At 50.0% G+C, this 25,493-nt stretch overlaps 1 protein-coding gene across 7 annotated transcripts in view; it reads left to right on the forward strand.

Annotated features, from left to right (window-relative positions):
* The window catches only part of LOC126527130 (sodium- and chloride-dependent glycine transporter 2-like), a 107,095-nt gene that overhangs the window by 742 nt on the left and 80,860 nt on the right, over positions 1-25,493 (forward strand). For 2 of the 7 annotated variants that reach the window (XM_055068575.1, XM_050174880.2), the window contains exons 1-9: positions 15,481-16,066; positions 16,575-16,706; positions 17,484-17,656; positions 18,581-18,762; positions 20,356-20,488; positions 21,322-21,456; positions 22,238-22,341; positions 23,475-23,599; positions 24,336-24,448. In XM_055068575.1, coding sequence (XP_054924550.1) covers positions 15,943-16,066; positions 16,575-16,706; positions 17,484-17,656; positions 18,581-18,762; positions 20,356-20,488; positions 21,322-21,456; positions 22,238-22,341; positions 23,475-23,599; positions 24,336-24,448 — 1,221 coding nt within the window. In that variant the 5' untranslated portion in view covers positions 15,481-15,942. Of the gene's footprint in view, positions 1-15,480; positions 16,067-16,574; positions 16,707-17,483; positions 17,657-18,580; positions 18,763-20,355; positions 20,489-21,321; positions 21,457-22,237; positions 22,342-23,474; positions 23,600-24,335; positions 24,449-25,493 lie in introns of those variants that run through there. The other 5 variants (XM_055068573.1, XM_055068576.1, XM_055068571.1 and 2 more) reach the window with 4 other exon arrangements.

Genomic DNA, 25,493 nt, shown 5'->3' on the forward strand with positions numbered 1-25,493 from the left:
ACCCACAGCGTATGGTTATTCCATGAGCTTGTACAGAAGCTTTTTTTTTTTTTAAAGGAAACATTTACTGCGTGCACCGCGAGTGCAAGGCTCTTGTGGGAACATCAATCATTGATGGAAAAGTTGCCGTTTGGGGGGTTTTGGTAGTTGACGAAAGAGCTTCTCTTTCGAGCTCTGAGATACAATATTTTCGACGGCTGCATGCTTCTGTCACTTCTGTTGTGCATGCACTGAATCTTCGCACCTGTCATGAGCGTCCTGGGTCCAAAGAACTTTCGGCACTCATTCACAGCAGCATTCAAATGGGCTGCTGTCCTCCATACCGAGGAAACTAAAGTGCACAGCAGGATGCAAGTTCGTAGTCTGTGAACGTGTGGTGCGGCAGTGGCGGGTTCAGCGCGAGGGAATTTTCTCATGAGACTCCAAGCGCCCTGGTTTTCGCGGGCCTAAGTCAGGATGCTTTCTGGAGCTGAAGACGAAGCTTGCGGCATATGATACTGATCTACGCAATCGATCACTGTTGGTCACATGTGAAATGATCATGCAACAAACCCATGTCTTCGTTTCGAAAGCAAGGATACCATGGACTCAGTTCAGAGCTAGCGGGGCCTGGGCATTTAAATTTATGAAGAGGGCTGGCTTCTCCCTATGTAGACGCACCAGCGTGTGCCCAAAGTTGCCAGCCACATACGAGGAGAAGGTCCTCACCTTCCCTAGGCACTGTCTGAAACTCTGCGACTCCTGACGGTATTTGCTTGACCAGATCGGCAATGCTGACCAAACTCCCTTATACTTTGACATCACCAGCAATACAACAGTGAGCGTTAAGGTAGTGCGCAATGTAAGTCTGCTCACAACGAAGCTGTGTTTTACTGTTGTGCTTGGCAGATGGCACCAAGCTTCGCCCGTACATGGTGTTCAATAGGAAGACAGTGCCTAAAGAAGTACTTCCTAAAGGCGTTGTACGGGCGAATGCAAAGGGCTTTATGAAAGATGACACCGTAGTGGAGTGGTACTGTCTGGTGTGGCTCCTGAGGCCGGGGCATCCCTCAAGAGAGCCATCCTCAACCTGCTAGTGTTGGACTCATTCCGGGGCCACCTCACCGACAAGGTGAAAGCGGTACTTCACAAGGAGCGCACCAACATGTCCATAATCCCCAGTGGCTTGATGGGGCAGCTCCAGCCTCTTGATGTGGGGGTCAGCAAGCCTTTTAAGGACCTGCTACGCCGTGAATACAACGACTGTATATCCACAGAAAACCGCGAACTTGCCCCAAGCGGGCGTGTCAGGAGGGCCTCCGTGGCTACTGTGTGTGGGTTGGTCCTCTGCGTGGGCGGCAGTACCGTGCGATGTGGTGGTGCGGTCGTTCGCCAAATGTAGACTCTCACTTGATGACGACGTGCTGTGAGGCCACAGCAGCTATGACGGCAGTAGCACCAGTGAGGACAACTCCAGTGATGATAGGTAGTCTTCAGCAACCACATCAATAAATTTCTCTTGTGTTAAATGCGCTTGCACTTTTTTTTTCCCCTTTGAGGCATGAGACTTTTGGATGGTCAACCTAGATTCGAGTCGACTTACAAGCATGTAAATACGGTATTAAATCAGGATTTCCTTACTGCTGTGTTTATTGGTAGCTGCGCATATTCTGTGCAGTTGCTGTGATATTCTGTCCTACAATTGCAGCATATTGAGTTATGTTGGCGGTTTTGTAGGTGTGTGCTCCTCGGCAATAACTTTGCATCCCTCAGATTTGCAGGATGCATTTACAGCCGCTAACTGAAACCGCTGTTGTGGAAGCTAGTACGTGTTGCAGTAAAATTGGCAATGGATAGCTCGAGTCTCCACTGTCAAAGTGGCAAACAGTACCACTCAAATTAAGCCAGACCTGCAGAATAGTCTTATTCGTTCTCACGGTGTTCAGCAAAGTAAAATTGACAGTGATCCGACATCGACAGCGTGGCTTGTGCTCAGCTACCCTGGCGCTGTTACACTTAAGAAATGCTGCAAATTTGTTAATGTATTCATAGACAAACCATTGGGTGCAGGTGTGCTGTTTTTCCCGTCTTTCATTTTCCCTTCCCCTTCCCCCAGTGCAGCGTAGCAAACCAGAATCTCGTCCGGTTAACCTCCCGTCCTTTCCCATACCGTTTATCTCTCTCTCTTGTGAACTGAAATGCTTAGAGGAAGACACTCGGATTTCTCCTCTGGCGGGACATGTGTACCCTCTTCATGCCTGCTTCTTTTCCGGCATCTTCCTGGAATGTCCGAAATCTCTTAGGAGGCTTCGAAATGAGGTGGCCTTTTCACCCGGGGTGTACCTTGCGAAGACGATGTCCGAGGACCAAAGTCCGTCCGCGATGTCTTCCTGACGTGTTCCGAGTCCGACGCTATTGACGAAGTGCATGGTCATGCTAACTACACGTTTGATGTTACGGATCGCCGAAAAAGATGCTGCGTGGTCGGACACGAACTGTGTTCGTTGACCATCGCTAGCACAAGAATCGGTCCCCGCGGCTTACCAGCAGACAACCAAATTTTGCGGTGGCAGTGGTCAGTGAAGTGTACGGTTCGTGTCTAATCTATCGGCATCATTTGGGCGATCCGTAACACATTAGCCTGACCAGTTGCAAGTGGGAGAAGGATGATTTAGCAAAGAAAGCAAGCATATACAAGGGTTTCATCATTACCCGCCCCCACATACTCAAACCGACACCAGAACCCTGATGGCCATGTCGTAATGAAGGCATTGATAGCAACGTATTAGACGACTACATGAAGCAAATGTACTTTTATCGGCCGTATAAATTGCAATAAACATTCGCTTAATAATTAGCAAGCATGGTTTTACGTGTGTACAGGCAAGCATGAACAATGAACAAATCTCACTCGATGACCGCGAACGATCACTGTCGCAACGGTGGCGTGATGAAGAGCGCCGGCATCGAGAAACGAACGCTTGAGGCTGCCTCTCGCTTCAACGTGTGTTCGACACTTGAGATTATGCGACTTCTAAAGGTAGGCGCTCGGGAAAGCAGCGCGTACGAAGCGACGAGCCATTTCGGTTCCCCGAAAGTTTGCACCCGCCGCAGATTACCAAAAGATACGACGCATTGGCTCGGGCATGGACTCAGCCGCGCGGACACGCTGCGCAGCCACGGATGGGGCAGAGGAGGAGACGCGCAACCCCTCCCCCATCCCATACACATGCACACACAAGCTAGCGAGTGCTTGATAATGGTTACCGCGCGCTCATCGCCGCTCACCTCCCGCCCTATAGTACGCGTTTCATCATGTTGGGCATACGAGCAGTCGGCGCGCGTCATGGAATCTGCCTTCTCGGCCTGCCCTCCCAGCAGCAGCTGATCCAGTGATTGAGCTCCAACAACGGAGGAAAGAGAAAATATCCCAGTTTCGCCCAGAAGGCGAAGCATCGCTTGCGATGGCAAAATGTTGGACAGCTATACGAGGTAAGGATAATAGTTTTATCGGCAGGGCAAACTTGTAAACATTCGCTTACTAATTAACTAATTAAATTAAGCATGCTATCACGCGCGCACTGGCAAACATCTCGCTTGATGTGTTTACACATACACTGGCTGTCAAAACTCTTACGTGAGGATCACCGGCAGCAGCAGCGAGTGAATTGCCCTTCGTGCTGCCTCTCGCTTCAACGCGTACTAAGCGGCGAGAACAGCATACACGAACTCACCAGCCTTCGGCGCGCCTAGACTCTATTCATCTGAGATCGCCCTTAAGCAGGGCCCGCGCCATACGCATCCGTCGCCGGAGTACCACGCCTCCCCCTCGTTTCCTTTCGCACGATTGACGACGGCGGTTCCTCCCCGCTTTCCTCCTTCGCGCGCACGAAATCGAGCCACCATCCTTCTCGGCTCTGTCTTGGCGTTCCCCGAACCTCACAAGTGGCCGCCACTTTGGCTGAGGCAGGTGCCTGGCCCCTGTCATTACTCTTCCTGCAACAGGGGTTACGACACATTGATCGCCTACACCATGCCGCAGATGGTCAAGCACTCCTGACCCGCCTACGCTCCCGGCCAGCATCACACATGGGACGGCTGTGTGGCCTCTATAAGGAAGTCATAGGGGACACGCCTGCAAACGCTGTACAGCATCGGCCACCAATCCCTATTTCGACGGAGCTGCCAGGTGTATCGAAGAACCGTTCCCCAGCATGTGCCCTACAGCAGACTGCAGCCTCTCTCCTCCAAGAGAGACTTGGGGACCACCTTCACATCTTCGTCGATGGATCCGTGATACCGGAGACGGGCTCATCCACAGCAGCCTGCGTTGCACCGGCCCTACAAAAGAGCAAGCTGTGCCGTCTCCCGGGACATGCAAGCTCTACCGCAGCAGAGCTAGCAGGACTCCACCTTGCTGTAGACCTACTTGCAGAGGAGCTATTAGCGATCCCGGCAGCCATCTTCTGCGACTCCAAGGCGGTATCCTTGGAGTCGCAGAAGATACTGAGCAGCGGCTCTGCCTGCAGAACCCTGGGTTGCGCTGCTCTCTTCAAGACTGACGGCCCTTCAGGACGCAGGATACTCACTATCCCTGCATTGGCTACCGGCACACGTGGGGATCCCGGGCAATGAAGAGGCGGACATGCTTGCAAAAAGTGCCCGCCATTCAAGCGTCCCCCTCAGCGCTGCTGTAACGGCCGCAGACTTCTCGAGACACAGGCTCCGCCGGCACATCATCGCCTGCCACCCGGACAAACGGGTATCCCTGGGAAGGCCTCTACGGCCTCTTCCACAGCACGGCCTCCTACGAAGGGATGCCTCGTTGCTGCTCCGACTGCGAATTGGCTGCTACTGGACGGCAGCCCGCCGGCACCGCCTTGGGAAAGCCACCTCGCCAGCCTGTGTCTCTTGTGGTGAACCAGACACTCTGGAGCACCTCCTGCTGGCCTGCCCTGCTCACCTGCAACACCGCGGCCGACTTCTGCAAGAGTTCCACCGCCTGGGGCTCCCATGTTCACGACAGGAAGATATCCTCTTCCCCTGTCGTAATCAGCTACCGGCCTTCCTAAGTGTCGTCGAGTACCTCGACTCGTCGGGGCTCTCGGCGAGACTATAGGAAATTTCTACAAAGCTGCCTAACCGCCATCCCAACACCTCGGGCTTCCTGATCCGCCACTACTTCACTTCTACTGGGCCACCTCTTATACGGTCTGCCTCCATCCTGCTCCTCCGGTCGAAACCACTGGGCCCTCCCGGTCGGGCTGCTCTGATGCTGCTGGGACGACCCTCTACCTTTCTCCCTCCTACCCTCTCTTTCTTTTAATCCCAGCTCCCCGACCCTGCTGGCGCTGAGCCGTGCTCCCGCATGGGTTGCAGAAGATAGTGCCAGCCTTTCCTCCTTTCCCACAAGAACCACTTCTCTCTCTTTCACTCGCACCCACAGCGTGCGGTCGCAATGTTATCGCACGTGGACTTTATAGGGAACATCACGGCGACGCCGATCCGCCGCGGTGGCTTGGCAGCTATGGCGTTGCGCTGCTAAGCACGAGGTCGCGGGATCAAATCCCGGCCGCAGCGGCCGCATTTTGATGGGGGCGAAACGCAACAGTGCTCGTGTCCTGTGCATTGGGGCCACGTTAAAGATCCCCTGGTTGTCAGAATTAATCTGGAGTCCCCCACTACGGCGCGCCTCATAATCAAATCGTGGTTTTTGCATGTAAAACCCCAGAATTCAATTACGGCGAAGCCCATGACGACGGCGGAAATTCGCCTGAATTGTACAGTCAACCACAAAAGTTTACGAACTACGGGATCTCTGAAAACGTTCAATTTCCGAGCAGCATATAACGGTAGTCAGTAAGACCGAAGATCACAGTGCTGTTCATATATACTAGTAGAGGCTGTAAATGCTAATACTAGACTGCGCTGGTATTCAGTTTTTTTTCCTCAGATCTCGGGTTCCGTACGATTTTGTGGTTGACTATACATAATGAACGAATAAACGAGCACGGTCTGGTCTGATGGACTAAAAGAATCCTGGATAGATGATTCACCTGCTGGCGTCACCCCGGCAGTAAGGAGATGAAGCCTTCGGCTTACGTTATTTATTCAACGATCGTTCTGTCTATCTCTATGACGCGCGCGTCCGAAACTCGAATCACTTGATTTCCAGTACAACCAGTGGCGTAGCAACAGGGGGGGCCGGGGGGCCGTGGGCCCCGGGTGCAAGGGTCCAGTGGGGGGGGGGGGGGGTGTCATGCGCCTGATGACACCCTTCTTTCCGCCGGCTTGATTAGGCGCAAATGGCAAAGAATGGTCCAGTATCCAGCTGCCCGAGCTCATGTACCCGATGCGTTGCGCCGCATAATTGTCGGCTGCGCCTCTATCAAAACCCCACGAAATAATTGCTCGAATGTGCGGGCTAAAAATTTTATTCGCAAAATGGTCGCTAAACTACTCGCCTTAGCGAAATGTTTCATGTGGGGTGCGCTCGTGCCGTGTGTCCATGCGGGGAGCAGGCGTCGCTAAACATACAGTCAGGCGTTGTCTGGCGTTGAGGCTCTTGGGTCCGTCTTCCGTTCAGAACGCGCATCGAAGACGAACAAAGACCGCAGAAAGAGGGCGTTCAACCAGCGCGCCCGGCCAAAGCCACCTACTTTTTCTAGGTGGTGTTACGTTTCGCCTACGACGCGTGGTATAGCCGGCGCGGATGCAACGGACGCCGGGGCTTCGTTCAATGTGGCGGACATTTTGGCCCGTTCAGCGCTGCCGCGACGCCTCCTGCCATGCGCATCCAGGCATGTTTCCATGCCACGTGTCTTCCAGTGTGCGTGTGTGTGTGTGTGCATGTTGGTGCCCACGCTTGTCAAAGCGCGGCAGCCGGGGAGAGGAGCTCCCCAACTGCGAGGAGGTCTGACCGGCGCCGGCCCGGCGGATGTGTCACCTTCTAGTCTCAACGTGTCCGGGCCCCGCCGTCACGTGCGCCTCTATCGACGCGTTCCTTCTTGCCCTCAACTCCGAGAGTATAAAAGCAGCTGCCCCCGGAAGCCAAGGGAGAGGCTCCTATTTCTTTCGTCGAGTAACGTGCTCTCCCGTCTCTCCACTTCGGTCGACCTGACCGGCCGCTCTTTTGCGATGCTAGAATAAACAAGTTGTTCTGTTAGCAGTCGACTCATTCTTTGCCAGGACCTTCGGATGCTTCAAGCTGTGCCCCAGGCCGCCAGGCCAACGCTAGCCTTGGGGCTTGCGACCCAGATGCAACAACTGGTGCCAGCGGTGAGAATGCAACAGTGGCTTTGGCCCGGCGCTCGCGTTTACGGCGAAGCGTTCGTTGAGAGCGACGTTGCATAAGTACAGCCGTCAAAAGTCGCGAATGGGATTCTCTGGATCGTTTTCAGACACAGTGCGGCCGAAGAGTTTGGCAGCGTATGACTCGACAGGCTGTATATAGTCGCGGGCGCCGCGATGTTCAGCTCGCTTTTAGTTCCCCTCTCCCGCTCGCTCCGAGAAACCGCTGCGAAACCTGCCGTTATGCTTCACGGTTTCCTTCCTATCTCGAAAGTTTCAGAAAACTGTTGTTGTTGTGTGACTTCATGTCACAAGTACAGTGTCTGTGTCAGCTGCACAGAATTTTACAACAAAAAAACGTGAATTTTGTATGGATATTTCCCCATATTCTATGAAGATATGTGTCTTTGTGATTTCTAGGAATTCGGTAGCGTGAAAAATATGGCAGGTAAGTAATAACCATAGCCTTAATAATTCCTTAATTAGTACTTATAGAGGAAGCACTTCAATTTCAAGAATTGAGGTCTCAAAGTGATATTATTAACTCAACAAAAACTTCTGAAACAAAATCGTTTTGGGTGCTAGAACCTACAGTACTTTGGCACGGCGGGAGGGGCCCAGTATGGCAGTAGCGAAAGAAATATGAAATCGTGGACCACTGATGTTGATCCCTCAACCCTCTCCATTGCGAGCGCAGACCAACAGGTTTCGCTGGCACGGGCTTCATCGCGGTCTTTTCTTCTTTATGGTGACGCCGAGAATCGCCGCGAAGCGTGCTCTATTCTGTTCCCAACCTTTTGGTGGTACCGCAGCTCGGATAATCACGTTTGTCCGTATAGCAGCAAATAAAAACAAGTCTTTATTGAGTAGAATGAAGAGAACTCGTAATTCTCATAGCTTTGGCGCCCGCGCAGCAAGGATGCACGTGGCGTTTTCTGTTTTTCTAATATGGTGGGGAGATCAGTGTCACTGAGACAACATTTAATTTTCGTTTTCGTTCAGGGCTGCCCACAGCCAAAATACTGCGGGCCATACTACCTACGAGAATTTTTGTGAAGTTGTTGTGGGGAAGATATGAATGTCGGCCTTCAGTTTTGCAAATGTTGCCGCTGAAATTGGTAATTAAAACTTTATTACATTTTTTTTTACTTGTGACGTGAGCCGTATATGCCACGATGCCGCATTTGTATTGGTTGCCAAGCCTTAGAGTCTGACAGAAGATGTGCATATGCGCTTATCACAAGTTATCAGTACAGCACACTGTGTTATTTGGCGCAGAAAAAACTGCGTGTATTGGCCTCGAGCTCCACCACTGGAAAAGCTGGCGCCACCGTCGGCGTGACGTGCTATTAGGGATCACGTGGACATAGCGGCCGCGTCGGCTGCTTCGGAAGCGCCGAAGCGAGCTGGAAACGAGAGTTCAAGTTCCCTCGTACGCTGCGGTCCTCATTTAGTGGCGAGATTTTCCCGCTTCGAGTGTCTCCTTTACAATGATTGAAAGCACTACAATAGGTAGTGGCTGCCTTTGAAAGCGCGCAACATGGTAGGCTACAGCTCGGTGCCGCAGTGCCGGACGTAGGCAACGGAGCCCGGTGTCAGCCTTATTCATACGTAGCCGCAGGACAAGAAGCTGCGTGAAGCTTGGCTCGCGAAACATAAAACCGGCAAACAGTCATCGGCTACAAGTCGGGTATGCAGCAAGCACAGACTCGAGGAAGATTTCTGCTACGGCACCGGGTCTGCGATGTTCGAAAAACGCGCACTGAGACGCTCGCCCGCGTCCGCTGCCCGACTAATGCCGTGACGGTTTGGTCTATGAACTTGTCGATGCTACGGATACTGGCAAGTTCACTGGAGTGGAAAGGGAGCGGTAAGAAGCACATTAAAAAGAAAGCCTGGCATATGGTCATGTTTGTGTTATGAAATAATGCACTGGATTACAAAAAAGGAAGCAGCGGGAAATCGCAGGCTGAGAACACCGATAAACATATAGTGCGACGCAACTCGAGAAATAATATTGAAACGTCCAAGAATTTAGAAAGAAAAAAGATTGAATCGTCGCGACGGCGCATCACAATCCCCGTAGGCGTCGAAGTCTCTAAAATGAAATTATAAATTATGAAATAGTTGCTTGTATACTGTCAAATGCTCATATTCTGCGGCCTAAAGCTCATGGCACGGAGCGAAAACGCGCACGCGGCGAAAGCGAAACAGTGCGCGGACAAGCATGCAGACGCGCAGTCGGTCGCTGTGAAGCTGTGCGATCGCTGCATTGAGGCTTCATTCTATTACGCTCCATTTAGTTATACAAACACTATAAGAACATATTTCACATAGTTTGCTCTCAGCGTTTGCCTACCTTTCACGCAAGAAGCCGGTTCGGGAGACTCCATCGCGGCGACCGCGCACAGTGGCGTTAAGTCTACGTATACGGTAAAGAGATAGCGTCTGTAAACGATTCTGTGCGTTCAGTTTGCCCAAGGTTATAATTTAGACAGTAAAAACCTTCTCTCGTTTCGAAAGTACTGACAGAAATGTCCGGGCGAGCTCGCGCGTGGTGTTTTCAGTGAACGCTGACACCAAACCTATGAGGAGCGCGCCGCGTGATCCCTCATACTACGCCAGCGAGGCGCTTCCGGTAGATGGCGACTCCCTAACTCCTCGCTGCCAATAGCTGCTGCATTCGCGATCTCTGAGAAGGAAAGCGAAGGAGAGGGGTACCCGGGGGCCGTGCGCGGTATCCAAGGCGGCTGTACCGGTGCTGAAACCCGGAAATTGTCGATATCCTCGCCTTCCTCAAATACAGCCGGGGGGGGGGGGGTGACAGAAGACCTATGGGCCCCGGGTGCCAGACGACCTAGCTACGCCACTGAGTACAACACATGCCGTGTTACCAGCGAGGCCGCCTGGGACTGGCGTGATCTTATTCATAGGGTTTCTGAAGTGAACCGTTGCAAGATCCCGGCCCAGTTTCCGCAATTAAATCTATCTCTTTCTCCAATATATGACGTACTGCTGGAGCACGCTCCAACGTACCCGCGATAGCACTGCGACCGCGAAAACGCTCATTGAGTGTCCGTCTAATTGCTATCACAAAAATCGGCGGACTTCAGCGACTATACTGCGGCACTTGACTCGTCTTGTGTGACAGCAGTGCGCTGCCCCGGCTGGCCCAAACTTAATTTGCGCGAAATTAACCCTCCGTTAACCTGTGAAAAATAGTTCCGCCATAAGGACGAAGCAATGAACGCGATAGCAACCTGTTAGAATATTATACGAAGTGCAAGATTCGTATAGTTGTAGTGGCAGTATTTAAGTTAAGGTAAGCTAAGTAAAAGCGAACCGTTGTGCTAGCCTGCTAGGGGTCCTCTGTACCCTGCCGTCTGAAAATCTCGTTTATGTTTATAAATTAAAGCCAACGTTTTCATAGCGAATTTATCACCATTTTTTCATATCTGGTATGTTTCAAACCTCTTTCCTCGGCCGGTCCCGGGAGTAATGCACAGCCGCGCCAATAAATTTACATCATGTTCAAGTTTGAGCTCTATTATTGTTTCGCGCTTTCAATATTTAAGGCTGAGAAGATTTAGGATAAAAGGCATGCGCCATCGGTGTTTTGGTTCATGACATTTGCTTGTGGACTACCATTCTCGAAATTCTGAGGAATAATTTTGTCAAGAATTTAAACCTGGTATGAGCAACTTTAGTGATAGAATGGCGTGGTAATATACCGCATGTCATATAGCATGGCATGGCATATAGCAACGTATACATTAAGAGGAAGCTTTAGCTCGGGCCCAACTCCGACGCGGCCTATTCAAATACATGTAAAAACGCAAAAACAGTTTTCTGAGATAACCCCTGGATCGATTTTAATGAAATTTGTTGCATTTGAGAGAGAAAGTTAAATTCTAGTGACTGTTGGAAGCGGAATTTTGATTTAGGGCTTGAATTTTGTTAAAACGGTTTTCAAAAATTCTGACGTTTGAAAAAAATAGAAGCACGAAGTTTACAAGCTAATAGCTCTGCATCAAGAACAGATATCGCGATTCTGTAAACGGCATCCATTAGACCATTCAAAGCGGACAAATTTAATGTGTCATTTTACATCTTACGTGAATTTGTTACGTTGTTTACGAAGGTTCTGCAAAAGTTGTAGTTACACATTACTCCATTTTTTGAGGTTCATGTGTAACATATCAATTTTGTCCGCTTTAGATGTGCTATCAGGTCCAATTCACAGGATTGCGATATCATTTTTTCTTGCTGAGTTACGGAGTTGTAAACTTGATAGTTTCGTTTTCTGAAAATTTGCGATTTTTGCGAAATTTTTATAAAATTTTCACGACATAAATCGAAAATTCGAAACCAACAGTCACTAGATTTTAAGCTTTTGTTTTAAATGCAGCAAACCCCGTCAAATTTGGTGCAGTGGTTGCCGAGAAAAACGAATTCCCCTTTTACATGTATTTAGATAGGAGCACCCGAGCTAAAGCTTCCTCTTAAAGGGACACTAAAGGTTACTATTAAGTCAACGTGGACTGTTGAAATACCATCACAGAAACCTCGAAACGCTTGTTTCGTGCCAAGGAGGGACTTATTTTAAGAGAAAATGCGATCTGAAGCGTCCGCGTACCTCTAGCGCAGTTCAAATCGCCCGCCCTCCGATCGAGGAGTACTGACATCATGGTCTCATAGTGACGTTGCGCCATCGGTGAGTAGAACGGCGTCCGCAGACGGCGCTACGGCTTTTCTGCGCAAAACGCAAACGCGCGGCCAGAAACAGAGCCAAGACAGAGCCGACAGCAGAGCGAAAGCGCGAGTATGGTGGCTAGCGGAAGGAGAAACGAATTACGTCCCACATTACGTCCCACGGCACACGGAGAGTCCGTTTTCGTTAAACTATAGGCTGCGGCGAGCTCTCAGCGTGGTCGGCGTGGTCTGTGAGAAGTGACGAGCCTTTTCGCACTCGCAACAGGGCATAACAAAGTGCGAATCGACGCAAAACTCGGTCTAGAAACGTGCTTCGCCACAACCAGGGCTCAATACGACCCAAGCTGGCACGACCCAGATGTCGTTTCCCGCACCGCCACCAGGTGCCCCTACTATACCTCAAACTCCAGTGCAAGACGCCCATAAGCTGGTACTTCATTCTATGACGCAAACTTCGACGCTCGTCGCAATGGACCCTGACACCGACAGATTGGCTCGCGATGCTCTGGGCTCAACTTCAGCGATTTGAGCACCGACGAGCGCGACCTGCTGCTGAGGGCTCGCACTGCCGGCGTCGTTGCGTACTACGACGGCGGCCTCGACACCGGCTCTCCGGAGCGGGAACGCAACGAGGGCTTCCCACGACATCACATGGACGTGGCATTCTCCCTGCTTGTTCCAAATGAAAGTTTCGCGAGCCAGCAGAACCCTCACAGCACGACGCGATAACGAAACTACTGAAACTCCAAAGCGTGCGCGGCGCAGAGTCGAGCGCGCAGAGTCGAGCGAAAACGAAACCTTTCGAACACCCATATTACTGAAGGGTAACGTCAAAATGTTATTTTTTCTTAGAATCGAATAGACGTAGACAAGTAGCATTTTTTTCCGTCTTATAATCGAATGAAATGATATTTTTAATACGAGTAGTTGAGTATTAGTAACACAAATTATGAGGAGTGCTTTCGTCATCGGGCTAGTACCGGAATGTCGCTGGGGGGTCTCAAATCGTGTCATGCATTTACCTCAATTTCTCGGTTACTAAAGCTCTGTTCGCGATTATATTGACGCCTTAGACGTTCTAGAACATTGGTCTACCACTTTAACTTGAGTTTCTGGTAACCTTTAGTGTCCCTTTAATATATACGGAACTTGACGCTGACGGCAAAAAAGCGCTTGGAGTGTCCCTTAATTTTTATCGCAATAAAATAAAGTAACAGTTTCGCCAGAAAGGCGAAGCATCGATTGCGATAGCAAATTGTGGATACGAAGTAAGCATAGTATAGTTTATAGCGTCCTCGATCACCCGCACCGGTGCGCACCGGGGCGCCTTGGTGCGCACTTTCATCCTCGATCAACCGCACCGGTGCGCACTGACCATCCTCGATCACCGGAAGCGCACCCTGTTGGAGCGGTTTTCCGTTGCCTTGTCTCGCACCGAGAAAATCGGCGGTGCGCCGGAGTGCAATCCCAGCAAGCACTGCGGGACGCGCGACGTGCGCGCGAACTGCCGACTGCACAACCGCGGACGCTCTGGCCCGATAGCTGTGGTACGTTGCAACGGAGTTGACGGAGTTAGCTAGTGGATTTGTCGGCAATGAGAAAGGAAGCGCTGCTAGTTGCCGCAATCGATGAGCATTCTTCAAGTTCGTCTGACAGCGAAGACGACATGCTGCTCGACCTCGTCCAAAAACAGTGTTGGGAAGAGCGGCCGAAAGTGGACAGGTTCATTGAACGGGTCGTCAGGATTAATTATAAAATCCATTGGTGTTTGCTTGCAACCAGGTATGTCGGAGCACGCAGTTTGACAAGGTTCGAGCGCTTGCGGCAGATGCTCAGCATCTGCAAACAATAAAATATGTGCGCGCGCGTGTTCGCGCACGTTTTGCGCGCCAGGGGGCAAAGTAGCGCTGCATGCAAGCACTCTGCACAAGGTGCAGTTTTGTCCTCGATGTTGACCCTCCGCAGTGCGGCACCACGGCGGGGCAAAGCGCACCATTCTGGTTTCGGGGCAACCCCGGGGCAAGGTGATCGAGGACGCTATTAATCAGCCGTATTGGGGGCGAGCTCCACCATTAGAAGAGCTGGCGCCACCGTCGGCGTGACGTGGCATGAGGGATCACGTCGGCTGCTTCGGAAGCGCCGAAGCGAACTGAAAACGAAAGTTTAAAGTCCCACCTGCGCTGCGGTTCTGATTAGGTGGTGAGGTTTTCCCACCTTGGGGGTTATCTGCCTGACAGCATTTTAAAGTACTATAATAGGTGGTGGCTGCTTTTGGAGGCGTGCAGCATGGTAGGCTACTGTCCGGTGCCGCAGTGCCGGACGTACGCAACGGAGCGTGGTGTCAGCCTTATTCACAGGTAGCTGCAGGACAAGAAGCTGCGCAAAGCTTGGCACGCGAGACTTAGACCCGGCAAACAGCCATCGGCTAGAACTCGGGCATGCAGCTAGCACAGACGCGAGGATGATTTCTGCTACGGAGTGAGAACTTCGATGTTCGGTAAGTGGCAGAAAACGCGCACTGAGACGCTCGCCCACGCCCGCTGCCCGACTAATTTCATGACGCTTTATTTGGTCTATGCACTTTTTGATGCTAGATTCTGGCAATTTCACTGGAATGGAAACAAAGCGGTAAGAAGTGCATTTAAAGAAGGCATGACACATGGTCGTGTTTGTGTTATGAATTAATGTACTCGTGTCGAATCGTGCAGACCTCCTTCCCAGCAATTCAACACTGGAATAGGCCATTTTTCAATCTATGGCCGTGGCACGTGCGTCCTCATGCCACTTAGGCGGACAGTGGCGCCTACACGTCCTTAAACGCACTCAATGCGTCGCGCTGAGCTTCCAGACGTTGAGCTGTGCGATGCGAATGTATATGCCTGTCTCGACAGAAAACAGTTCTCAAGCGGGTGGTATATTCGGGCAATCTAGTTTTCAACCCATCCAGGCCTTTATGGTCGATGGCCTCTACGCTATGAGTATACTTGTGTCTTGGCTCTTCCTTCTGTCTTCATCGTCGTCGTCCATCTTGTTCGTCTCTCCTCTCTTTACTCTAACGCGGAAGAGGAGGAGAAAGTTGAATGTTAAGAAAGGCGTGCAGAGTTCTGCCTGAGGTACATTCCTCTAGCCAGCTTCTGTTGAATGTTAAGAAAGGCGTGCAGAGGTCTGCCTGAGGTATACATTCCTCTCGCCAGCTTCTCTAAGCTGGCTAGAGGAATGTACCTCAGGCAGAACTCTGCACGCCTTTCTTAACATTAAACTTTCTGTATCACTTTCTCCCTCACTAATTCTCTTTGGACATCCTGGGGGCACGCGCGTCGTCCTTGGGATCAATCGATGTTCGTCTTTGCTGCCGGTTCAAAGTCAAGGCAGCTTCCTCGCACATTTATTCATTGAATACGTATTACACACGGTTAGTTGATATTACAAAACTTTGTAAAATGTGAAACTGTATAATTCGTTGACTGCGCAAACTTGCAAATTTTCAGCGACCAAGCCAAGAGCAATGACCGCTGCAGAATTTTGCAAACTGCTGAAGTAGAAACCAACTGCCCCTGCAGGTGGCCCTTGCTGTGTACTTCTAAATAAGCTTGTTGTCGTTTGGACTTCTCTCGTTGATCGCAATTATGGAAGAAAAAAACAACTGCATTCGTCTTCATTATTATTTTTGACCTCACGTTCATCGTCGCTCATTGATCATCGCGCTGGCAAAGCACCGTGCACAGAGAAGAAGAAGCGCTCGTGGTTTTCAGCCGTGCGTTCCGTGCTGGTCACTCATCGATTCGAGCAGGCAGGCGATTCAGCACCTTGCGTCGAAACCCGTCCAGCAGCAGCGTTTTGGACGGTCACGCTGAAGACCCCGTTTCCGCGGCGTCCCTGCAGTCTGCCGGAGACGCAAGGCCAAAGACGGCGTCAGCGTCCCGCCGCCATCTTGTCAAGCTACCTTGACCGACCGTTGCCATGGCGGACGTAGAGCGCCAGAAATGGTCGAACAAGATCGAGTTCATCCTCTCTTCCATCGGCCTGTCCGTCGGCCTGGGCAACGTCTGGCGCTTTCCGTACGTGGCCTTCGACAATGGCGGAGGTCGGTGCATAACATGCAGCGAAAGCGATATCGCAGTTTTGACGCAGTCCCTTATGGTGCATTCGACTGAACATGCCGAAGGAAACGGACGTCCCATGAGCTGTCGCTCTATTTCGGTACGTCGAAGAGTGCTGACCTTGACTGGTCAAGCAGCGCAAGTCAGCACTCTTTCGTTGACAGAGATTTAGCGGGGTTACTCGGACGTGTGCGATATTTGTGCCAACATCCGTATTGCGATGGGGGTTATATCTTGAGCTATAAATGCGCGGTAAAGGCAAAATCAATTCTGAAGAATTCTTACCAGTGCTAGTTCAGCACTTGTCTGCTCTTTGCGCGCCTGCGAACATCCGGCAGGATGTTAAAGCAAATGGCGCTCTTCGTTGCGGACTGTAATACATGTACGATGCTCTCGCGATGAGTCGATTACACAAGACCTTAGGTGTATTATCCCCTGATCCGTTCAACGCAGTAGCAAGTCGCTGTGATTTTCTTCCTGTTCCGTGCACAGGGGCGTTCATGGTGCCGTATATTGTCCTCATGCTCGTCCTGGGTCGCCCCATGTACTACTTGGAGCTCGTCCTGGGCCAATTCGCCAGCAACGCGCAGGCCAGGGCCTTCGGCGGATTCCCTCTCGCCAAGGGTGAGAGTGCGCGCGACCGCTTATATATGACAGCAGCGACCTAGTGACATAACTACGTGAGCTGGGTGAAGAACGCAGTGTAGGACGAACAAAACTCAATACAGTGCTGTGCTGGACCTTCGCCGACGCCTCTGTCGGTAAAAAAGAAAAAGGGACAAAGAAAACATGCAAGCTTTTATTTTATACTGGCTGAGGCGTTGGCATATGGTTGGGCGACGGTCCAGTATTTATTCGACTTCGTACAGGTACATTAACAAGGTTTCTTAAAAGTATATATAAATATATATATATATATATATATGTGTGTGTGTGTGTGTGTGTGTGTGTGTGTGTGTGTGTGTGTACCATCCACTCAAAAATATAGCACGAAGCTAGAAAGGATCGAAGCGCCCCGTTACCGGTATTCCTCTGAAAGAAAGTTTCGCAGTTGAAGAAAAATTACTCCTGGTCCGCGGGGATCAAACTTGCGACCAAAACCTTCCCGGTGAGGTCGCTCTACGATCTGGGCTAACCATGAGGCTAACAGATGGCAGAGTCGACGACTCTAAGCGAACAGAAAGCGACCGCTCCTGAGTTAGGGTGTTGGTCCCAGCTTCGGACCCCGAACGAGGTCAAGTTTTCTTTCATTCAAGCAGGGGGGTTTAGTTTTGTGCTGAATTCCGGTGGATGGCAACTTATCTCTTTCGCGAAACTACCTGTACCTTTGTGATTGCTGCGAACACTGTTTGCTCCGAAATTACGAAACTAACGTTAGTGGCATCGCCGATCACATCGCAGGCGTGGGATGGGCCATGGTGTACGCGTGCGCGTTCATCAGCCTGTACTACAACGTGATCTTGGGCTACGCGCTGCTCTATCTCGTCTACTCCTTCAGCGGGACGCTGCCGTGGACGAGCTGCGACTACTCCGATTGGGCCGACAGCGACTGTTACAACCCTCGGCCGGGCGTCGTAAGTCGCTGGCCGCGCCCCTCGTGATCCATGTGATTCACACCGGAACGCGATTTCATGCCGCAGCTAGGCTCGGTGCACTTCTGATTGGATCGGGCCAACGAAGAAACGGGAAAACAAAGGCCGATTACGAGGGCATGAAGTGTTGGTTGGCTTAGAGGACCTGTCATCTAGGCCAGCCACCTGGAAATAAAGCGATGTTAATACACCCATTCTGTTGCTTTAATAACTCCACTACGCATCACATGAGCTGCCCAACTCTATATATTTGATTCTCTTAAACTTAGCTATTACATCGGGTATACCCCCGTTCGCTCTTTAATCCCACCGCTGTCTTCCTGTCTCTTAATGTTACGCATATCATTATTTATTCCCTCGCCCGTTGCACGGTCCTTACTTACTTTTCAAGCTCCTTTGTTATTTTCTGAGTTTGTTTCATAGGTTAATTGGTTAGCACTGGCAGAACGCAATGATTGTATTCCTGCAAAAGACCACGGCAAGTTGCCGGTCGTTTCTGGAGAATGCCTGCCGTATGCGCTACTACCAACTTTTATTCGAGGGAAGGGAAGCACAGTCGAGTAAGCCGGAGGATGAAGCGGTACGATGAAAATAGGAAATTCACAGGCATAGGATGAGGCTCGCATGACAGGGTTAATTGGAGATCTCTGGGAGAAGTCTACGCACTGTAGTGCACGATTGGGCTGACGGCGATGACGAAATCGAGCAATGAAAGGGTTACGCTTTGAACTTTACTTAGACCATGCGCAGTCTGTTTTTATAGCCTTTCATTTGCACGAACCCGACAAAGCAGTGTCGATTCAGACGTCACAGCTAGAACCGTCGGCATTCACGTGACGGGTGCAGATTGTTGTGGCCGCAAATACGCGTCGAGGCGAGGCGCCAAGTTCTGTGGGTTACGCACAGGTGCCGTGCCGGACGGTCGAACCGCGCCTGCTGAGGCTGTACGCGGGAGAGAACTACACGGGGCCCGACGCGCACGCCATCCTGCACGGCTCCGACGTGGTGCTCGTGCCGCGGCAGGCCTACGAGCTCCTCGCCAACTCCTGCACCATGGCCACCCAGACGGCGCCCGAGCAGTTCTTCTAGTAGGTGCTGTTCTCAAAGGAAAGAAAGCAGCAGAAGGGTGCTTAAAGGGACACTACAGAGCAACGCTAAACATGACTCGTAAACAGTGCTATTGTGCTGCATTAAGGACTGACTCCGAGCTAGCTCGTGAGGCAACAGAACCGTTTTTTTTTAAGCATTCGCAAACAACAGCACGAGCCGCTGCGCACGGGTACGATGCTAGCCACTGTGCAACTTCTCTTTTTCCATCTTTCCTTTTCTTTTGCAGTCACTTATCAGGGACGATAACTAAGATTGATTAACACTCGGGCAGATTTAACAAACCGAGAAGCCATTGAAAAAAAAAAGAAAAGCTGGAAGTGGTCAGAAACAACACACAAAATGCTCATGTGATTCGCTTTCACAGAACAAATTAAGAGATGACTAAGTACGGAATTTTCTGTGACTTGCAGCGTCGATTAGAGACGCTTTGGTTCGGACTTGGGTCGGCGCACCTCTCAGTCCCTGGCCTTTCTTATGCCCACTGTTCTTATGAATCCCACTGCGAATTGGGTTCATTGTCGTAACGTGCGACTGAATTGTTTCCCGTAAAGTTCGGCAGCGTCTGTATAAACATCGGCGTTTAACATGTTCCGCGCGTACTGCACGCGGAATCGCAAGAAGTCAGGTCTTGCTCACTCGCACGTACAGGTGCGCGATGCCGTGATGTTGCAACCTACAGCGCTCGGTGCTTGTCGCGTGAATCTAGAGAAACCAGTGTTAAATCCCGGCCGACGCGAATTTGTGCAGTGATAACAGTGGTTGCAGTTGTGACATTGTTCGTAATGTGCACTCAGAAATATCCCCAGTATGCAGGCTGCGTTATCTGTACCTTTAAGAGAGTGCTGTGCTCTTTCCGCAATGTCATTTACTGCGGGGAAGCCAGCTTTGACGAACTGTCTTCAGCGCGATATGCATGCCGGCAGAAAAGCGCGAAAAAAAAAAAGCAAGACAAAGTGTTTCGTCTCATCACGTCTTCCCTTTGCCTGTGGTGATCGTTTGAAAGACGCCCACACTTTATGTTCCGCACGTAGGTGAGGCGTGCATCTTTGGATGAGTCTTTTCTGAATCATACATCTGACGGAAAGGGAGCTGCAATTTTCACCATGTTATCGATAACCTGAAACGCAGTTGTTTGCATCGAACATTTATTCGGGCGAAAAAAACAACATCAAAAGGAAGAATTGAGCCATAAGAAGAAAAATTGCATTTTACCGTCTGAAGCAGTTACCATATATGAAGAAAGCATGAACACACCCCGCTCAAGGTCAACCATGAGCAGCTGCTTAAGCGAACATTCGTTCATTTGCATGACTGGGGGTTGCTATAAGTCATGAGAAGGGGTACATTGCAGTAAAGCTGATTTAGCGCAGTCGTTGACTGGGAAATAATTAGCCGGTGTTTTTTCTTCATCCAACGCGTACCACACGCGGCATGTGAGCATAGCGGCCTGAGCAGAAGATAAAAATGCACGTTTTCGCTCTGTGACGTCGTAATTTTTCTGATGCACACTACCATCACTACTAATATGGCGGTTTGCGGCCCTGTGCTGCTGCTTATTTCTCCACCTCCAGTCGCCATGTGCTTGGACTGAGCAGCGGCATCGAGGATCTGGGCTCGCTACAGCCTCGGCTGGCCATTGCTCTCGTCGTGTCGTGGTTGTGCGTGTACCTGTGCATCTTTAAGGGAATCAAGTCGGCGGGAAAGGTGTGAATTCGGGTCGGCTCAGAAAGTGCGCCGATGTGACCTTTATTGATTGATTTATTGACTGATTGGTTGATTGTATAATAATCTGTAATAACCATAGGATAGTCTTGATATTGTACAAAGAAGAACAGACCAGGAAGCGCCATATCACTACCTCGAGCTATCGCGGGCATGTGAGGTATCTTGCGGCCAAACTAGAAGTCAGATGAAATCAACCAGTCAAATCTTTAGTATACGGAAAAATTCATAACACACATAAAGTTAAACGTACAGGTAAATATGCAGAAGAAGGTTCCAAAAGAAGAGATTGCACCGAAAGATTCACCATGATTTGGTCCCTCACCAGACCAGATCCGGGACCGGATCCTCACCGGGACCAGATCGTCAGAGAAAGAAGGAATGCGGAATCGCAAAAAGAAATAGAAGAAAAACGACTTCGTAGTCGGAAAAGCACGAGTGTCTTACGACAATCAATCAATCAATCAATCAATCAATCAATCAATCAATCAATCAATCAATCAATCAATCAATCAATCAATCAATCAATCAATCAATCAATCAATCAATCAATCAATCAATCAATCAATCAATCTTGTTTCGCCCCTTCACGCTGTTGTCTTCTAAGTGCAGTCTTACCAAATCGTCCACTTGACCACACTTACTACAAATACTCATAGTGCGTCCCCAGGCCCTAGAAATCATAATTTGGCATTAGAATGTTAGAAAAACGTTGAGCGTTCCGTATACTCCCGTAAAGGAAAATACAGACACTGTTTTGGTCTTACTAGCAGTTTAATAGCTGTCCATGTTCTGTGCATTTGCCGCCTGGGTAGGCGGTCTACGTGACGTCACTGGCTCCGTTTCTCATCCTGGGCATGCTGTTCGTGCGTGGCATCACTCTTCCGGGAGCTTCGGACGGAATCCGGTTCTACCTGGTGCCCGATTGGTCGATCATCATGCGCGCAAGGGTCAGCACTCAGGATCTTTGAGTTCGTTCTGCGCCGTTTTATTACTGTGTTGTCGCAATGTGAAGCACTTAAGATATTATCAGACTACAGTGTAATACACTCTAGCCAAACGTCGCTCTCATGTCGCAGTGACTTCACATTTGGGTTATAATGTCAGTTCTCGCCAATTGCGACGACGATGCGAAAACTCGTGTTTCCTTTTTCTTTTTCTCATTGTACTTAATTTCTCAGCTTAAGCGCGACGCTACCTCTCCTTTAGAGCGACTTAAATACCGTAAAGATGCGAATTTCGTTTCTAGCCGACAGAGATTCAGGAACTCGCTCAGGCAATACGGGGATGATTTCTTCGCCAAATTGCACTCCTCTGGGCTTAAACTGCTCCGAACGTACTTCTTTACGAATGAATTTAATATGAGAATGTCTCAAGCTTTGTATAGGATGACCACTCGTGTATAGGATCACCACTTCCCTGCGCTACTTTATCTTACTAAGGCTTAATCAAGGCGGCCTCGATGAGCGTTTGCTTTAGCTTATTGTCTTAGTCGTTATCCCTAATTTGACTCAAGCCATCTTATAGGTTATTTCTTCATGATGTGTGAGGTGTTTCGCTACTGTTTATTATTCACTCACGCAAATTTCGGTGACATATGCGTTACTTCTGCACTTGCCGCCTGGCGTCCCAGACAAAATTGTCAGTAGTCGATGCAATAATTAACTCATCCTAGAGGCGACAATACAAGTACCTGAACTCACTGTTTTGTTCATGGATCTGGCATTGCAGGTGTGGAAGAACGCTGCCGAGCAGATATTCTACTCGCTTAGCCTCGCCGAGGGCATGATCATCTGCTTTGGCGGATTCAACGAATTCAGGAACCGGCTTCACAAGTTGGTGCTCTTCTTACTTATCCAGTTTCGTTAATGCATACCTTAGGTACATGGTGTTTCTTAATTTGTGGGGTTTTACGTGCCAAAACCACGATCCGATTATGAGGCAAGTCGTAGTGGCGGATTCCGAAAATTTGACCACCTGGGGTTTCTTAACGTGCGCCTAAATCTATAGGGGTGTTTTCGCACCTCACCCCCTCTCAAATGCGGCCGCCGTGGCCGGGATTCAATCTCGCGACGTTGTGCTTAGGAGTTCAGCACCATAGCCACTAAGTAACCACGGCGGGTACGAGGTTTCTTACTTTCGAAAAGTACGACTTTGGAAGAGCATGCTTAGAAAAGTTTCAAGTGCGAAACACGGGACCACAAACGTTCGTTCGTATCGTCTTCAGTGTGTTCCCGTGTGTAGCGCGTCAACGTTTTCCAAATAGGTTTCTTACAAACGCGAATGCACTAATACGAGCTACGCACCGTAAAGAAATTCGTCGAACACATACAGCTATATAGTATATAGTACCGATATCAATAGAGCGTGCGAGAGATAGCTAGCGGAGGTCGACAAATGCTTGTGCCACCCAGACATATAGGGTGCGATCCTGTACGGGTTCCAAAATAGAACGGAGGCCGTTCGTTCCACCGAGCAAAATACGATTCGTCAATTTGAACCGTGCCGAATGCCATGACGTCAATTGTGACGTGATATCTGCTGTCAATCATTCCGTGTCGTCTGCTATCGGACGAACGGAACGGAACATACCGCCTATTTCGTGACGTAAAGAACAAACCGCCTCCGTTCTATTTTGGAACGCGTACAAGATCGCACCCCTAGTGAACAGCTATGGTAATTTTGTTTGTACATGTGCAACAATCACATGGAACTGTTTCTCTGGGTAATTCGCACGGCGGACGAAACCGTCGATTCACGCCGCAGATGCAACGTGACGCGTCACCTGTTGAGCAGCAGGCATGTATAGTTAGCAGGTGGTGCCATCCATGTGCGATAGTAATTCGGTGGTGACGAGCCGCGTCAGGTTCTGTCTGTGGAATTCACGTGTCAGTAATTCGCTCTGCCGATTGCATCCATCTCAAAAGCGACAGGCCACCAGCAGACAGGTCGTGTTTCACGCTCGCAGGGACGTGCTCGTTGTGGCAGCGGCCGACTTCGTGGTGAGCCTGATGGGCGGCATGGTGGTCTTTTCGGTGCTCGGCAACATGGCGTACAACATGGACGTTCCCGTCAACGACGTCGTCTCTTCCGGTGAGGATCACTCGAAAATCACTTGCGCAAGTACTACGGACCGCCGTAATTTATCGCAGCACATATACAGTAGTTGTAAGTGGTTACGCATAATTTGGCAAAAAAAGAAAAAAGGCAACGCGAAAATATTGATGGCACTCGACGGGAAACACTCATCGAGAAACCGTTCGCGGCTCTGGCAACTAAAGATCATGGACGGTAAAAAAGAGGCTATGTCGCACGTTGCTGGCTCCGTTTCCCGGCTGCGATTCATACGTGTGGGAAAGAGAGGAAGGAGGGAGGGAAGAAAGGAGCATGCATGTTCTTTTTAACTTCTCTTTAGCGTACGTCTTTTTAGGGATACATACGGGCTTGAGTAGCGAGGACTTAGCTTAATATGCAGCACACTGAACATGCAGGAAACTTTGAACAGCAAATCTTCACGAGCAACAAAATTGTTTCTAGATCGCAGTGATTTTTGAGCGAGAGAACTGTCGTCAATTTCACCTGCTTCAGAACTTGTTGGTATAAGCTTGTTCGAAGCATGTACATCTGTTGCATCCTTTCACCATCAAAGACGACTTACATCGGGAGGTATACCGAGGCCGAGGCGCGATACATTTGTGAGAACAGAAATGATTTTTCGAAAAACTTGACGCAACAATCGCAACAGGGGCCTAACTTCATAAGCTTTCAGAAAAATTCGGCAGAGTTTGCAGGTATGCATTTATTTGTCCATGTTCTTCCTTTCGTCCAGGCGTCGGACTGGCGTTCATCGCGTATCCGCAGGCTCTGAGTATGATCGCTTACCCGCAGATCTGGTCGGCCGCCTTCTACGCGATGCTGTTCTTCCTCGCCATTGATACGGAGGTAGGTGGAATGAATGAATGAATTTGTTATAGCTTCATTCATTCTGGCTCACATTTGCCTAAAGTGGGCGCTCTACCTTGAGGCCAACTCAGATTTCGCTGAAAATCAGGCATCCACCTGTTCAGGCATCCACCTCTTCGTAGCCGATTTTCCCTTTGTCAATTACTTCTCTCCACCTTGCGGGTTTCCGCAGAACTACTACTTCAAACACTTAACTTTGCTTCGTGTGTTGTCGACAAATTAGACTTCGCCCTGCCATCTGCTAGCCGCCTGGTTAGCTCACATGGTAGAGCGGCTGCCCCGGAAAGGCGGTGGTCCCGGGTTCGAGTCCCGGACCAGGACGAATTTTTCTTCAACTCTGAGGCTTTTCTTTCGAGGAACCCATATGGGTTTCCTTTGTAACAATTGCTTACGAACAGGTGGATGCCCGATTTTTCCTTTATCATAAATATATGCTGTGTATCCCACGTAACATCGCTTGGGGCGAGTCGGACTGTTTTTGTATTTCGCCTAATTATTGAATAATTAGTTATTTAGTCAACTTCTCAAATATTATATGCAGAGCGAAATTGTCAATGATAAAATGTAATCTTTAGGAGCGGACACGTCTCAACGAATGCCGCCTCTAGCGCCTCCAGGAGGGGGGAGGGCATTCTGTAAGTGTCCACCAAGTGGACATTGTCAGACAGACCGACAGACGCTCGTCGTCTCATGACCAAGAATGATCCCTTTTAATGTTCCGTCATAAAAATATGTACAACCAGCATGGTCATATTACTTGTCTGAGAACTGGTCAAAGGAAATGAAAGCATAGCGCTTATCTCAGCGCGTGTCTGTGGCACAGGCACGCACAGTGCGTATCAGGATGACGTCACAGACATGTCTATTTCATCTGCTGCTGAAGTGCTGATTGGCTGGGGGCGCCTGTTTCCTTCTGACGCGTACGCCAGCCCATCCAATCAGAACTTCAGCAGCAGACGAAATGGACATGACCATTATAGGTCGACATTCACAGAACACCCGTCGCCTCCGATAATCCCTTTAC

This window comes from Dermacentor andersoni, chromosome 9 (assembly GCF_023375885.2).
Source record: "Dermacentor andersoni chromosome 9, qqDerAnde1_hic_scaffold, whole genome shotgun sequence".
NCBI classification, from domain to species: domain Eukaryota; kingdom Metazoa; phylum Arthropoda; class Arachnida; order Ixodida; family Ixodidae; genus Dermacentor; species Dermacentor andersoni.